Source organism: Centroberyx gerrardi, chromosome 8 (genome assembly GCF_048128805.1).
Source record: "Centroberyx gerrardi isolate f3 chromosome 8, fCenGer3.hap1.cur.20231027, whole genome shotgun sequence".
Classification (NCBI taxonomy): domain Eukaryota; kingdom Metazoa; phylum Chordata; class Actinopteri; order Beryciformes; family Berycidae; genus Centroberyx; species Centroberyx gerrardi.
The window spans coordinates 4,855,452-4,870,749 of NC_136004.1; the positions used below are offsets into that span (position 1 = coordinate 4,855,452).

Genomic DNA, 15,298 nt, shown 5'->3' on the forward strand with positions numbered 1-15,298 from the left:
AGCCGTAATACATGTGGAGAAGGGCAGAGGTTAATATGAAGTACGTGCTTATGATTTAGAGAAAAGAAGAAAGCCCCCACACGGATTTTTATCAGCCGGACACCAGATATTAATACTGGACACTATTTGAATTTTGTCCGGTGGAGCAGGAGGACTTGGAATTAAAAACAGTCAAGAAAGAACATATCTCTATTTTTCTGTATACCGACTTGGAAAAATGCTTTCTTTCGGGGTGACCCATCTCGCGCGCCGCACATCATCGCCGTTACGCACGTAGATCACCGGTCACCTGTTGAAGTTGCCCGATGCGCGGTGGAGCGGTTTTACTTTTTTTTTTTTTCTGATTAAAGGGAGGCTCGACTTCAACAGCGCTATACCAAATGCCTGATCCGTCCTCCGGTCTGTATGATGCGGTGATTCCTCGTTATGTTGTAGGATGAGCGCTGACCTGGAGCGCGTTTCGCTCAACACATCGGTGAACTCGACCGGCTCGGGCGGCCGCGCGCTCTCGGCGAACGTCCGGAGGCTCCACAACGCCCTCAACCTGCTGCTCAGCGACCTGGAGAGAGAGCAGTTCATCCACTGCCTCAATGTGTACCACGCCAAGCGCAACGTCTTCGACCTGGTCCAAACTCTCAAAGTGATCCTCAACACGCCCAACAAGCGCCAGCTGCTGCCCATGCTGCGCCTGGTCATCCCGCGCTCCGACCAGCTGCTGTTCGACCAGTACACGTCGGAGGGACTCTACCTGAAGACCGACCTGCTCCCCAGCAATGGCAACCCGGAGGGGTTCGCGGACGGGGGCGACGCGACTCTGCAGAAATACGTCGGTTCCATCCACGAGCAGGCGATCGGGGTCCCCGGCTGTCCGGACGGTTTCGGCGCCGCGCTGGAGCGGTCAGGTCCGGGGGCGCCGACGCTCCTCCAGGGACCCTTTGGAGAGGTGCGCCAAGTCACCCTGACGCGCACCAAGAGCCACGAGGGACTGGGCTTCAGCATCCGCGGGGGATCGGAGCACGGCGTCGGGATCTACGTGTCCCTGGTGGAGCCGGGCTCTTCGGCCGAGAGGGAGGGACTGAGGGTCGGGGACCAGATAGTGACCGTGAACGACATGCTGTTTGACAGAGTCACGCACATAGAGGCAGTCAAGGTATGCTTTGATGCGTGTGCGTGAGAGAGGGCGATGAGTGATGGCGAGTTCACTATTGTGCCTTGCCACGTTTCCTCAGCAACCTCTGTAGATAATGTCCATGAGACCAAGGATCCAATAACACAGGCTCAAAGTGTGTGTGTGTGTGTGTGTGTGTGTGTGTGTGTGTGTGCGTGTGTGTGTGTGTGTGTGTGTGTGCACATGTACTTTGTGTTTGTCAGTGTCAGAGATGTAAACAGGGCTATGGATGCACTGTATGCTTCAGGCAGAGGCTCTCTGCCTGAATGCATTACCATGGAGTAGGGATGGGATGATGTGCTTTTCTCACGATATAATTCGATACACAATTTTATACAAGCATGATACGATGTAATAAGTAGAATTGCAGAATTATGTTTATTTCTGAGACACAAATCTTTCTAGCAATGGCATTGGCTGCTAGAATGTAAACAACAATTAAAAAATGTCATTACAAAGTGACAATAATATAATTTGGATGGAGAGCTTGTGAAATTGTGATGGTGAAGTGTCTCATTTGTGATTACTACAGCAGAATAAAATGTAACTAACATTGCGATTCATTTTTCTGCCCCACAATACGTATTGTCACGTTTTTGTATTGCGATATATCGAATTTCTATATATTGTCCCATCCCTACCATGGAGCCAGTGGGCCAGGCACTGCTGTCTTTATGTCTTTAATAAGAGTAGCAGACTGTCACAGTGCTGCTTCCTCTGTGGACCCCCAGGCCCAGCTGGAAGCCGCCCCTAGCAAAACCACTTTTTATTTGTTCTACACCACTTGACCGTGGCTTAATGCTGTCTGGCCTCTGGCATGGCAAACCCTGATGAACTCAAACCTTTACTCTATGTGCACATGGAGAGAAGGCCCTGTTTCCTTATGAGAAAAGTACTGCTGCCTTGCAAATGTGCATGGATTAAACTAGGGGTTCTCAATGTTTCCACACCACAGACCCCCAGAGAGAGTCACATAAAGGCCAGGGATCCTCTTTGATCAGATTTAGTCCCGGGGACCCATATGGGAAGATTTTAGTTGTTGATTTAGTATTGAATTGTAGAACTGTCTACACTGTATGTGGGGAGATAACAGTGTTGAGAGCGAAACCTATGATTACAATAATCATTCTTCGACATTGTCTAACTAGGATAATTTCTAGTGAATTAAATTATAGTGAAATTAAACTTTTCCTCATTGAGGAAAGGTACGAGGGGTGATTAATATCACGGACATGCGGGAGCAGATGCGTCATAGTTGTGGCATTTTAATAAATTGTTGGTCATTCTCTTTTTAATTTGGATGTAAAATAGAGTAGCCATTAAAACGGTTAACTAGTGAGTGAAGAGAAGATTTTGAAGATTAAAGTGGAAATCCTCAAGATCCTTGTTTTTAAAATTTTGGTGACATTTTTACTGCTAAGTGGTCGTTGCTGTGGTGTTTTTGTTTTATTTAGTCTCCATCGTTGTTGCTCAGCGCTCATTGCTGTGGTGTTTCTGCACTGCACTTCCCAGAGATCACCTGTCAATCAAACAGTGTGGGGGGGCGGAGCTTAGATTTTCAGTGGATGCAGTTTGAGTTTCTCTTTTCTTTGTCTGTTCAGCCATGGTGGCTATCGCTGCTCATGCTAACTACCCAGTTCTTCTTCCATTTATTCCTAACAAACCAGAAATGTAAAACGCATCACTTCCTGTGCGCCAGAGGATTTTTCCCGGGAAAGAGCTGTCAAAGAACTGCAAATGTTAAAGTTTTCATGAACTGGCTATAGGTTGAATCACTATTCTGTTGTATCAATTGGCGATAGAGAGTTGCAAAACAGACATTTATTTGTATAAAAATGTCGTGGCTTAAAAGAGGGTTGTCAAGTTGTGTTTACATTGAAAAACAGTGAAGTGAAGGAAGGAACAACTTTCATTCTTCATGACTCTATCTTTGTCCCCACAGTCCAACATCAGCTTGTGTCCTATTAAACTCTTTCAAAATAGCGATGTTGGCAATGCTTCTCCTTCTCCGTCTCTATGGCATTAATCACCTCCATACAAATTGGCTTTGATTCGACAGTTTGATGCATCAGGAATACAATGTAACAGGATATATGAGAAGGTGTCAAGGCAACAAAATAAATATGTTCCTCAGATACTGTCACAATATTTAGAGATCTTTCCCTATATGTGCTGTGTTATTGTCCCGGGCGTTAATGTTTTATTTGCGCCATGTATTGGGGCCGGCTGTCTGCGGAGATCTTTTTTTTACGGCCTAGCAATCTTTTCTCAGTGAGTCAGACTCTAATACACTCTACCTACAGCAATTTCCAAACAGAAACAACACCTTTCTGGAGGCTGAGCGCTGCAGACCTTGGGCGACATCTTATTTAAGAGCAAATAAAGAGGCTTTTTCACCTGTCAACACACGGCTTTGTCGAATCAGTCCAGCATGGGGGGGAGAAAAAAAAAACAACAAAGAATAATAGCTCTTTTTTTTCCTCCTCCCTGACAGTGTCAAAGATGTTTTGCAGCTTATATTGTTTACGCTGTCGTACAAACAGGCGGTCTTGGATATTTCTGGCATTTTTTTAGAGGGAGCTGTTGTGTTTGTCGCGCCGCCACAGAGTGAAAGCTCCAGAATAACTGTCAGACAGGTCATAGTCTTTAAACACAGCCTTTATTCGAGGGGCGGACGTGAGCGTGTCGCCTGGCTTTTTCTGTTTAGATAAATGTTCGCTTAATTGTTTGGCAGTGCGTCACTTTATCAGAAACGGACACAGTTGCAACTCTAAAACAGGAAACCCTAACCCTCGCTGAAAAAACAATTAGCCCCATGAGTCAATTTGCACCATTCATAACACCGTCTTCTTCTAACAAGTAAATACAATATTGTCCAGCTTTGTTCCAGCCAAAAGCGTCTATGTTTATTTCTTATCCATAATTATACCTCCCCCGGGATAGGAGTGTGCTGTTTCATTATTGGACTCAATATCAATATTCAGAGGTGTGTGAACAAGATTTCCAGCCACAGGCCGGGGTTCTCCCCTCTCGTCGCCGGGCCGCCGTCTCCGTCTCCGTCTCATCGAGAGCTAAATAATTCATTAATGCTTTTAATGAAGCTGGTAACATTTAAGGCCAGCCACACGGAGGCTCGTCCCTCTTGTCTGAAAGCGTGACTTCAAAGTGGAGCTGTTTACCAGCAGCGCGGTTGAGGCCAGGAAGGTAGCTGAATACACAGAGGAGCTCATTTGTGGAAATAAGCACACTCGGGCTTTATTCTAGATTTAGTCCGGTAATTATTTAAGAATGCGGTGGCCGTAATGGAGTTCCGGTCGAAAACACACCTCTCTAAAATCTAGATCAGTGGTTCTCAACGTGGGGTCCGGGGACCACCGGGGGATCCGTGAGGGGGTTCCAGGGGGTCCCCAGCAAATTGTGTGTTGTGAAGTGTTAAACTTCACCAGTATTTCATTTACAAGAAGTTAACGCAATTAGAGAATGTAGCAGAATAACTGTGTTGATCACAGTTCCACTGTTATCTCTCTACCTACAATACAAATAGTCATGGAATTCTGGACAAAATCATATCTAACAATAAAAATATTCTCAGATTTGGGTCAAAGAGACAAAATCTCATCAAATGGGGGTCCGTGGCCCTAATGTGGACTAAATTAGGGTCCTTGATATGAAAAAGGTTGAGAGTCACTGATCTAGAAGATTCAGTGGGTAAAAGTGTTATCTCTTTTTTTTTTTCAAATAATTTATACCTCATTTTGGAAGGAAACTTCAGTTGTATTCACAACTTTGGCAAAGTAAGATATACATTAAGATGAATAAAGATACGATTGAAATGTATTCATAATTCACAACTTTGGGTCAGCCTTGGTATTAAGAACAAAAATAGATAAATAGAAAGGTCACAGGTTCACTTGCTGTAACAGTCAATGTTTTCATCTACAGCTATGTTTCCTGTCGATGTGTCTTTGAGCAAGACATTGAATACGTTTACATGCACATTAATAATTCGATCTTAACCCAATTAAGGCAATACTCCGACTACTGGAATTGTCAGGTAAACGCCTTAATCTGATTATCTTAATTGGATTACAGTAATCAGATTAATCATAACCTGGTTCCAATTTATTGTTGCATGTAAACACCTTCGTCAGATTTCTTTCATTTTTTTCAAACTGCCCAGGTCAAAGGTTGCCAGACAGAGTCGCCCATGTTATGCTCAAGTTATTTAGAAAGCAAACAACATGTCAGAGTGCAGTGGAGTGACGAGCGGTAGACTGGTTATTAAATGAATCCAGGTTACTAGAGAAATTGCGCTCCTTCGAACCATGTAAACGTAATGGGAATACTGCCTTAAGATGATTACTCCCAGTAATCTGAGTATTGGTCTGCATGTAAATGTATCATTGAACCTCCACCTGCTCACTCATTACAGGAACGCTAGCAAAACGCCTAAAACGTGAAAGCTAGACTACTGCCGGTGCTTGAGACTGTAGCCGAGAGAAAGAGGAGAAGGGCGACTATTGATATGCTTGGACTGAAGCTGCTGAAGGTCAATATTTCTGCCAGTATTCAATATATTTAAATTCATTTCAAATTCCAAGCAAAAAAAAAAAAATCCATAAAATTACATGTATTCAGTGTTTACCCAAAAGTGGAAAAGCCTCTGAAACAGCATTTAGACCATGGAAACCCAATATGATACTACTACTACTACTTCTTCTCATAATGAACATGCATACTTGTGTTGAATCTGATCAAAATATCTCATTAGAATCAGTTCAGGTTAAGGGTTTCACATGAACAACCAGTGTAGTATTGATCAATTCTACAATCAATCAAACTGCATCATATAAGCTGAATATCGGCCCCATGTATCAGTCTAACACAGCTTTTCCTTACGATAAGCTGTGAGAAATGAACTCCTGAGGAGCTCAGCTGCTCTGTGATCAGCTTTTGCGCTCGCTAAGCACAAATACACAAGTGCGCGCATGCAACACTCACTCTTACACAAGTAGATGTTTCATACGTGGGCTTGTACACACACACACACACACACACACACACACACACATACACAAGCACACAGAAAGGAGGAGTTTGCTGCAGGCAGAACAGACCTCCTAGTCTGGTGAAAAGTTAATTCTTCTTCCTCCTCCATCCATTCAAGAGGAAATGCATCAGCTCGCAGCCCGCTGTGCTGAAATCCCACCGCTCAGGAACAAACAAACCAAATATGATGCTATTTATACACCGGCAGGCAAGAGGGCGAAGGCTTTTTTCCATAACCCTCCAAAAAAAGCCAAAGTCATTATTAAAGCCTGCCAAAGAAAAGGGTAACAATATATAGGAACGCCAGAGGGCTAATAACAAAATACAGGGAAGTAGGAAATACTTATATTTTAGTAGCGGTAGTGGTACTTTATGGAGCCTGTAGTGGGAAATTCCCCTGTCACAAAGTGCAATCACAGTGATGAGAATACATCAGAAACCTACAGAAACATACAGTATGAAATGATTGGAGTCTATGCAAATGGTAAGCCAAGCTAAGAGGATCAAGTCAGGTATGACTCTATTATGTTTATTCTAAAACCTTATCTCCCTAGGAACAAGTGACTCAAACCTGTGTGTGTGTGTGTGTGTGCATGTGTTTTAAGTGGAGCCCGGGAAGGTGTTGGAGTGAGTTTGGTCTGGGGCGAAAATAGAGCGAGGGTTCAATTCATCAAAGAGTGTTTTTCTCGCTTTGGGCGTGCTGAAATTAAACTTGTTATCTGGTCCTTCAAGGAGAATTCCAGTCATGAGCGCAGAGCCATAGAGCGAAGTCACTCTGACCCGCCTGAATCAGTAGAGACGTCAGACATGTGTACCAAATGTGAGAGCAATTTCTATTGTGACTGCAGGGGTTATCCTGCTCTGGAAAACCCAAGGACAGGACAAGGGAAAAGGGACAAGTGTGTCCGTCGCCAATTTGGATATTTCCATATCTGTCACCTGTGCTCACTTCATCAGTATGCATTATACCTCAGTAATCCTCCCTGCTACATCCAAATTCTGCGTGTTTTTGCTCTTCTTACTTCTTACTTAAAGGGGCTATGTGTAGCATTTTTAAACACCAATATATCATTGTCAAATTACTTGTGATACCTTGATATAATTACCACAAACCAATGAGAGATGGGTAGCCTTGATCTCACACCAGTGAAATTGTGAGTTTCTCCAAATTAAGACTACATTTCCCAAAAACCCTGTTGCCTCCTGTCGCCCCTCCCCCTCCCTGGTGTCTTTGTCTTTACTGAAGAGGATAAACATGTTGGAAGTGATTTTTCCATTGGCCTTTCACTCTCTTTCACCATCTGCCAATGCCAGAAACTCTGAAAGCTTTAGCTCTATTTGCAGTGGAAGAACAGTGCCCTCTTCCTGCTTTGTACCATAAAGCAATCTCCCTTTGTGCCGTAAAGCAATCCAGCAGATTTCCCACCAAATCCGACCCAGTGGCACACAGTGTAAAATGAGTGTAGGGGCTGGTAAAGGCTGTTAATCTTGTCAGTGATGGTCTCTTGTGTTTACAGTAATTATACTATAATGATTTTTTGATGTTAAAATGATATATGGAGCACCATTAAGGATACATTTATATATTTATTTAACTATCAACTCCCCCAGAGTTGGCAAAACTGCTAATTTTCAATGTTTGCAATGTGTGAGTTTTGATTGATTCTAATACAACTTTTTAATCAGATTCCACACAAGTATCTATGAATATGTTTTATTTATGTTGTTATTATCATTCTGGATTCTTATTATCAATGGAGAGTTTTATCAGTGTCCCAATGCTGCTTCAGCTGTTTCAATAAAATTCTGGGGCAAACATTGAATACTTGGAATTAAAAAAAAAAAACATGTTGGCATTTAAATGGTCAGATTTATTAAATATTGGTACAAAATATCTACCCTATCCTGCAGTGTGGAGTCTGCTGCTGTGCCTCAGTCACAGCCAGCTTTCCCTATACGCTGAGTATGCAGTTGTGTAGGCCCCCCCACCATTGCACCCCCCCTGCACATGCATTTTTGCTTGAGGAGATACAAAATAAATGTTTTTATGTCCAATACGTTATTCACAGACATAAAGCCAATCAATGGCACTGAGCCAAGAGGCAATGAGTAGACTTTATCAGATGGATTTGATTGGTGCAGTAGGTGCAAACGTTAAGAAGGCCAGGCTTGAAAGTAAAATTATGATTTCGGTATGTGTCATGGTGTTATTAATTGCAAATTAAGTAATGTTAATGATACAATTTTTTTTTTTTCTGGCAATGACCTTGTATCCTTTTTTGTGTCTATGTATTATTCACCTTCTCAATGACTAGTTTGGAGTGTTATGTTATACCATAACAATTTATCCATGATGTTATTATCATGCTATAAATATTTGCAGTGCAATTAAAAAAATGTAAAAGGCTTATTTTTCAAACTATTTGTTAGACCAGTAAATATTTCTTGAGTTTAATTTATCTATAATGAGAGAATGCAGAAAGTTGTTGTTGACTTTTATTATAATCTGTACCTTGACAATATGAGTCACATTTGCAGGTCAACTCATTAGCATTTTAAAATTAGGCTATTTTAAAATTCAGTGTTATCTTACCCTTTAGCTTTTTAGTCAGCTCGTTACTCCTCACCTGTGCAGAATCAGCTGCTGCCCCCTGCTCTTCCTATTAGCAGCGCAGTAGAAATTGAGAAGGGCGTCCCTACCATGGTAATAAATGCCATGTCTGTCAACCAGCTAATTGTATGAAGCCTAACTCCATCCCAGGAAGTTACTCCTCACCTGTGCAGAATCACCCTGCTCTGCGGTTCTTGGCTCTTTCTATTCACAGTACAGAAAAAAGCTGGTGAAATTTAGGGAAATTGAGAAGAGCATCCCTAAATTTGTAATGAATACCATAACTGTCAAGCAGCTAACGGTATAAAAACCTGTAACAAGTTAAATATCAAGCAGAATTCAAGCATAAATTCAATGTCATCTTATCCTATAGCTGTTTGGCTAGCTACAACAGGGCAGGAAAAAGTGCAAAGCGTATCCCTAAATTCTATACGTACCATGATTGCCAACCAGCTAACTGTATAAAGACAAGCTAACTGTAGCTAGCTAACATTAGCTAATATCAGGAAGATTTCCTTTGGCCATTCCTTTCCCAGCAACTTCCTCCTCACCTGTGTAAGATCATCATGGTCATGTCCTGCTGCCCCTGCTCTTTCTATTGGCAGAAAAAATAAGTGGCAAACAACGTTGGAATTTGGACTAGCACTTGAAAAGACATTCATCTCCTTCACATGACTGTTAGCTAGAGAGCTGGTAAGGTAATGCTGGTATGTAGCTAGCTAGGTGACTGTAGACAAGTTTAGCTTGGTTAGTAAAGCATACACCAGATACCCAAGTTCAAATCCTGGGTGAGTCATAAATTACATGCTTGTTTATGTAATAATCTAGTATTTTCTGTAGGCTACAGAAACTTGACAGTAATTACATATAATCAAACAAAATATTTATTGATCATAATTAGGATATGTTAGGCAGTAGCGGCCTTAGCTATGTTTCACCCGTTTCAACTGAAACGGGCCCCGCACTCCCAAAGGGCCCCCGACTGACATGCAAGCATTGAATAATTCACCCACTTTTTTTAATATATATATATATTGTGGCGAGCTGTGGTTACTTCAATCAAAGATAACGCACCGGACACCGTTTAAAAGCTAACAGCCAGCTTTAATTGCAGTTACTGTGCGCTCACACCAAAAGCGTCATGAGCTACAAAAGCGGCCGGCAGTCATTCATTTTCAATGGGAGCTGGCGACGAGAGGCGTCTGACGCTGTGGCAGCAGCGAGCGGCGCGATGCCAGCGACCAGAGCGACGAGTTGAAGTTGAGCTGAGGTGAACTTTATGCAAATTAGCAGCGACGAGATCGGGATTTGATTTTCTTCCCACTGTAAACGTCTCCCTATGTACTGAAGTTCCTAACAAATATTTGTTCCATACTGACAATGGAGGAGAAACTGATTGTTGCGGTCTCCGGTTTCCCGGAGCTGTATGACCCGTCCTTGTTCGTTTATAGAGACATAAACAAAAAAAATGATGCATGGAAGAAGGTGTCAGAGATAGTAGGGATTTCTGGTAAGCGTAATTAGGCCTACTGTACAGTGTAGAAGTAGTAAAATTAAATTTACTGTGCTACTAGCTTAAATACAAATGCCAAAAGCATTATTTTATGAAATACAGACTAGGTACATTTTGCAGGAAAACGTGGAAGTTTGTTTATTTGATCATGCTTGTCACAGTTCACGGCAGGCCTGCCAAATAGCTCTACTACAAACTTGATATATTGGCCCCAACTGAACTTGATGTCTGCAGCGCTGCTTGAACGCCCCGCCCCCTAGCGACGACTGCTGAGGGCTGGCAGCGAGCAGCCAGCGCCCAGAGCGCCCAGCGGCGCTCATGACGCTTCTGGTGTGAGCGCACAGTTAGAACCAGTTAGCAGTTCAATATTCACAGCAAAACAGTAGGCGGGTCATTTCTTTCACTACGACCATTACTAATGGTGTCAACTAATACGAACTAGTAAATTCTCAAACTAAAGCAAATACACATAATTAAAAGAATCTCTGTAAGCAATTATTTAGGGTTAAATAATCCTACCAGGCCAACAGTGCATGAATAACAAGCTCTCCAGGCCTGACGTGAGCTGTCCACGGTGCTGAAAGAGCGCGAAGCGCAATTCATTGTACACAACCAGTAGTTTCAGACACTTTTCATTCCCAAGCAAAATATGGCATTGCTTTTGTTGTTAATTTAATTTGAGGGAATTGTTTAAGCTGTTTTTATGTCAGCTGATACATAACACATAGGCCTAGTGCTATTCAATGCAGACTAGTAGTTGCCGAGAAGGGCGAGGCTTCTCCTCATTCCAAAGCAAAAATGTCATTGTTTCAGTTTTAAATTGTTTGGTTTGTAATGGTTTGTTTGAATTGTTTGGATTATTTCTATGTTGAGCTGTCCATGATGCTGAAAGTGCACATAATGCATTTAAGTTGAAGTCCGAAAATATACCATTATTGATGCAAACCAACTTGAATCCTCACTTTTTTTCCTCTTTTCTCTTTTATGTTTTTTTTTCTCGCACATTAGCTCTTGAAACGGGCCCCCAGATGCTTAAGGCCGCCTCTGATGTTAGTTTGACAAAAGTCAAAATTGAGTTTCCATTAGGTTTTATTACAATGTACTTTGTTGTTGGTTATAGTTTATCCAGTTAAAAGACACTTTTTATGCACAAGTTTATGCCGTTAATAATTAATGACAAATAAATGAATATTTTTCTGTGGCAAAAATGAATTGTTAATTTGTTGTTTTGCTTAGCAAAGTTATTAGATTGCAATAATCCTGAAAGACATATAATAGTACAGTCCTGTCCCATTTCCTGATCCTCTTGTGCATTTATATGTTTTTGTTAATGTTAGTGTTATTATTTTCCCTTGCACTATTTTGTTCCGGAGTACTATTATTGATGTCTATCTCAGTGTTTAATGTTCACGTTACTGTTTGAATTTCCATTATTGCAAATATTGAAACTCTGAAAACACCATTTGTATACTTTATTACAATGAGGGGAGTAGGGGTTGGTGTGGTATGGGGACCCCCAAAGAAGAGTTTGCCTAGGGCCCCCTACAGTGTAGAGCCGGCCCTGTGCTCGGTGTCTGGTTATGGATCTGTCCCAGGCTTCATTACCAATCTGTCACTCTTATTGTATGCTCTGTTTCCCTTTGTCAAAAGCTGTCACTCTCTCCTTGACTTGGCACACTTCTGTTTGCTCCCTTGTTTGTTACTCGGGTCTCTCACTCTCTCTCTCTCTCTGTCTCTCTCCCTCCATCTCTCCTTCTCACTCGTCTCTCTCTTTCCGCCCTCTCTCTTTCCCTAGCGAGAGTTATGTATCTCATCCAGAAACTCTGACAGAATATAAAAACCCGGAGACTCTCCACAGAGAGATGTGCATCAACAAAATCAGCCTCGCCACATCAAACCCAAAATGGGAATAGATATTCGAGGGGCATTTTCAGCGATGTTTGCTCTGCAGAGAGAGCATCGATCCGCCCGTATTCATTTGTGTGTGAAATGAAGATGCTGGGAGCCGAGACTCGCCGCGTGCGCCTTCAGTTGAAGCTGAGTGGTAAATAATGAGCGAAGCAAAACTGTACATGCTAGAGTGAGGAGCAGAGGTAGCGGAGGTAATACAGATGGACTTTATATGGACTAGGAGGATTCAGACTAACCCTGGAACACGAAATTGGTTTGTAGGGACAGAATTTTAAAGATCCAAGCAGGAATTTATTGGATCCAAATTCGGGGTATTTTCACGTACCTGCTTGAAAAGTTTGCTTGAAAGAAAGTCTCATTCCATCCCAGCATGTTGCTCAGTGGCAATGCTTACATTCCCTTAACCCAGTTAGTAGTCTGGTTTTGGGTTGCCGCATGTAAACATCATAACTGGGTTAGAATATCCCACTAAGCTCATACTTTAATTATGAGAAACCCAGTTTAAGGAAAAATGCCCCCTTGGATGCTCTTACCCTGTTAGATATCATCAATCTGTGATGTTCCATGCGTTCCAGGAGTTGTGTGTTGTAAGTGTTGTAATTTGCTGCTTTGGTGTACCCACTTTCCCTCAACCTGCCTCATCTACTTCTACTCCAGTGACTGCATTGCATTCTGGTCTATTGAGGCTACTGTGGGTGGAGAAATTGGTATCTCTGCCTGATCTGTATGATTGTTGAACGTTGCTGAAAAATGGCAGCTCTAGAAAGAAGCCCTCGCTCTTTGTTTCTGAGGGACTGACACCAAAACCTGGTGTTTACTGTTGATGCTTTAGATCAGTGGTTCTCAACGTGGGGTCCGGGGACCACCAGGGGTCCTTGAGGGGGTTCCAGAGGGTCCCCAGCAAATTGATGAATTGTTAAACTTCACCATTATTTCATTTACAAGAAGTTAACACAATTAGAGAATGTAGAAGAATGACTGTTTTGATCATAGTTTCCCTGTTATCTCTCTACCTACAATACAGACAGTCATGGAATTCGGGACAAAATCATATCTGACAATAAAAATATTTTCCGATTTGGGTCCAAGAGACGAAAATCTCATCAAATGGGGGTCCATGGCCCTAATGTGGACTAAATTAGGGGTCCTTGATATGAAAAAGGTTGAGATAGTGGAATTCTTTTCTGCTATCAAACTCCATTATAGCTAGTAGTAGTGGAAATATCTTGACATGATGTCAGTTATCCATGGGAATAAGAAAAAATACACCACCAAACAACATAATGGACCCAGAAATCTCCAATAGCTGATTTTTAACAAGGCGGTAGCTGGACTGTTTTATCAGTGGACAGGATCTGTTAACTGCTTTATTCATGGTTAACATGGAGACTCAATCGCAGGGTATGAGAGGTTCATGTAAACAGCTTAACCTGAACAAGACCTTAACTGGAGTATGACCAGTAGTCAGTAATGCAGGATGCTAACCTGCCTGTGTTTCTGGCTTCAGTAACCCTCTTCACCCACCAGTTTGTCTGCAATTTGCATCAAACAGACCTCATTCTACCTGTGCAATCTGCTGGGAATACCCCACCTATTTCCTCAAATGCTCCGTTGACTGCATCGCTGCTCCTCAACAGCAGATGCAGCGTCTTGTGGGATTCGTGTTCGTCATTTTGAAGTCAGGGCCCCGCCACTCTGGCACACAATGCAGCAAAATCACCATGGTCGATTGCCGTCGTCGTGTCACGCTAATCCTGTTGTGGTAATCAGGTTGTCTGGCAGACACAGTATAGATGTTGTGGTAGCCCATTTCATCCTCATTACACGTCTCCCTACAGCCTTGAGGAGTAGGTGGGCGTCTCTTGGATGGTGTCCTTGAGATGCAGAGTAGCTATAGACGCTTCGTAAGGGATCTTGGCAGGGGTTGGGTTGGGGTTAGACGGATATTTTGGGCCGATAGTGGTCTTTAAGGAAATATCAGCTACAGAAAAACAGTCTGTAAAAACTGCAGTGAACTTTTATTTTCGAGCCCGCCATTATTGCCCCAATCAAACAACACTGATGTCTAAAAATCAAATGCAATAACAAAAAAAGAAATAAAATAAAATAAAATAAAAATCTTTTTTCAAAACAGCATGTCAAATTTAAAGTTTATAGATGCAGCCACATCATTACAATTAAAATAACTGAACATAAAATTAACTAAATGTTTTAGGCTGCAGTGTTTTAAATTTTTACTCGACAACATCTTGCCTTTCATTGGCATTAGGCCATAAAGTATGGTTTTGGAACCACTATGGTGGAATTGCACATTGTCCCATATGATGATGAAATTGGCCAACTGTTGCCCCTCCACCACGTCTTCTTCTGCCATTAGCTGCTCTGCAAGAAATACTATGGAAATACAGAAATACTATGATGTGTGCTGTGTTATAGGCCCCAGTGTATGGGAGGAAATGTGAACATATCTGTGAACATAAGACTCCTATGTGAAATTTGTATTTACTGATTGCATTTGTGTTTTGGTTTGCAAAAAATAGTTGTCAGTATATTCAGTGTGTGAAGAGAACTAGAAATCATTACACGTTTAGCAAATGTCTTTGAGGTAGTGATCACTGTCTCAATGCATTTGCAGTTTGTAACCAGTTACCAGAAATGCATCTAAGCAATCGAGAAAAACTGTACAGTATTGAGTACTGTAGAGCAGTGGTTCTCAATGTGGGGTCCGGGGACCACCAGGGGTCCTTGAGGGGGTTCCAGGGGGTCCCCAGCAAATTGATGAATTGTTAAACTTCAGCATTATTTCATTTACAAGAAGTTAACACAATTAGAGAATGTAGAAGAATGACTGTTTTGATCATAGTTGCACTGTTATCTCTCTACCTACAATACAGACAGTCATGGGATTCTGGACAAAATCATATCTAACAATAAAAATATTGTCCGAAAGACAAAAACTCATCAAATGGGGGTCCGTGGCTCCAATGTGGACTAAATTAGGGGTCCTTGATATGAAAAAGGTTGAGAATCACTGCTGTAGAGTATC

The 15,298-nt window shown here is 42.1% G+C and overlaps 1 protein-coding gene across 1 annotated transcript in view; it reads left to right on the forward strand.

Annotated features, from left to right (window-relative positions):
* Nucleotides 1-436: 436 nt before the first annotated feature.
* Nucleotides 437-15,298, forward strand: part of whrnb (whirlin b) — a 65,647-nt gene continuing 50,785 nt past the window's right edge. Inside the window, exon 1 of the mRNA XM_071897158.2 lies at nt 437-1,150. Coding sequence (XP_071753259.1) covers nt 437-1,150 — 714 coding nt within the window. The remainder of the gene's footprint in view (nt 1,151-15,298) is intronic.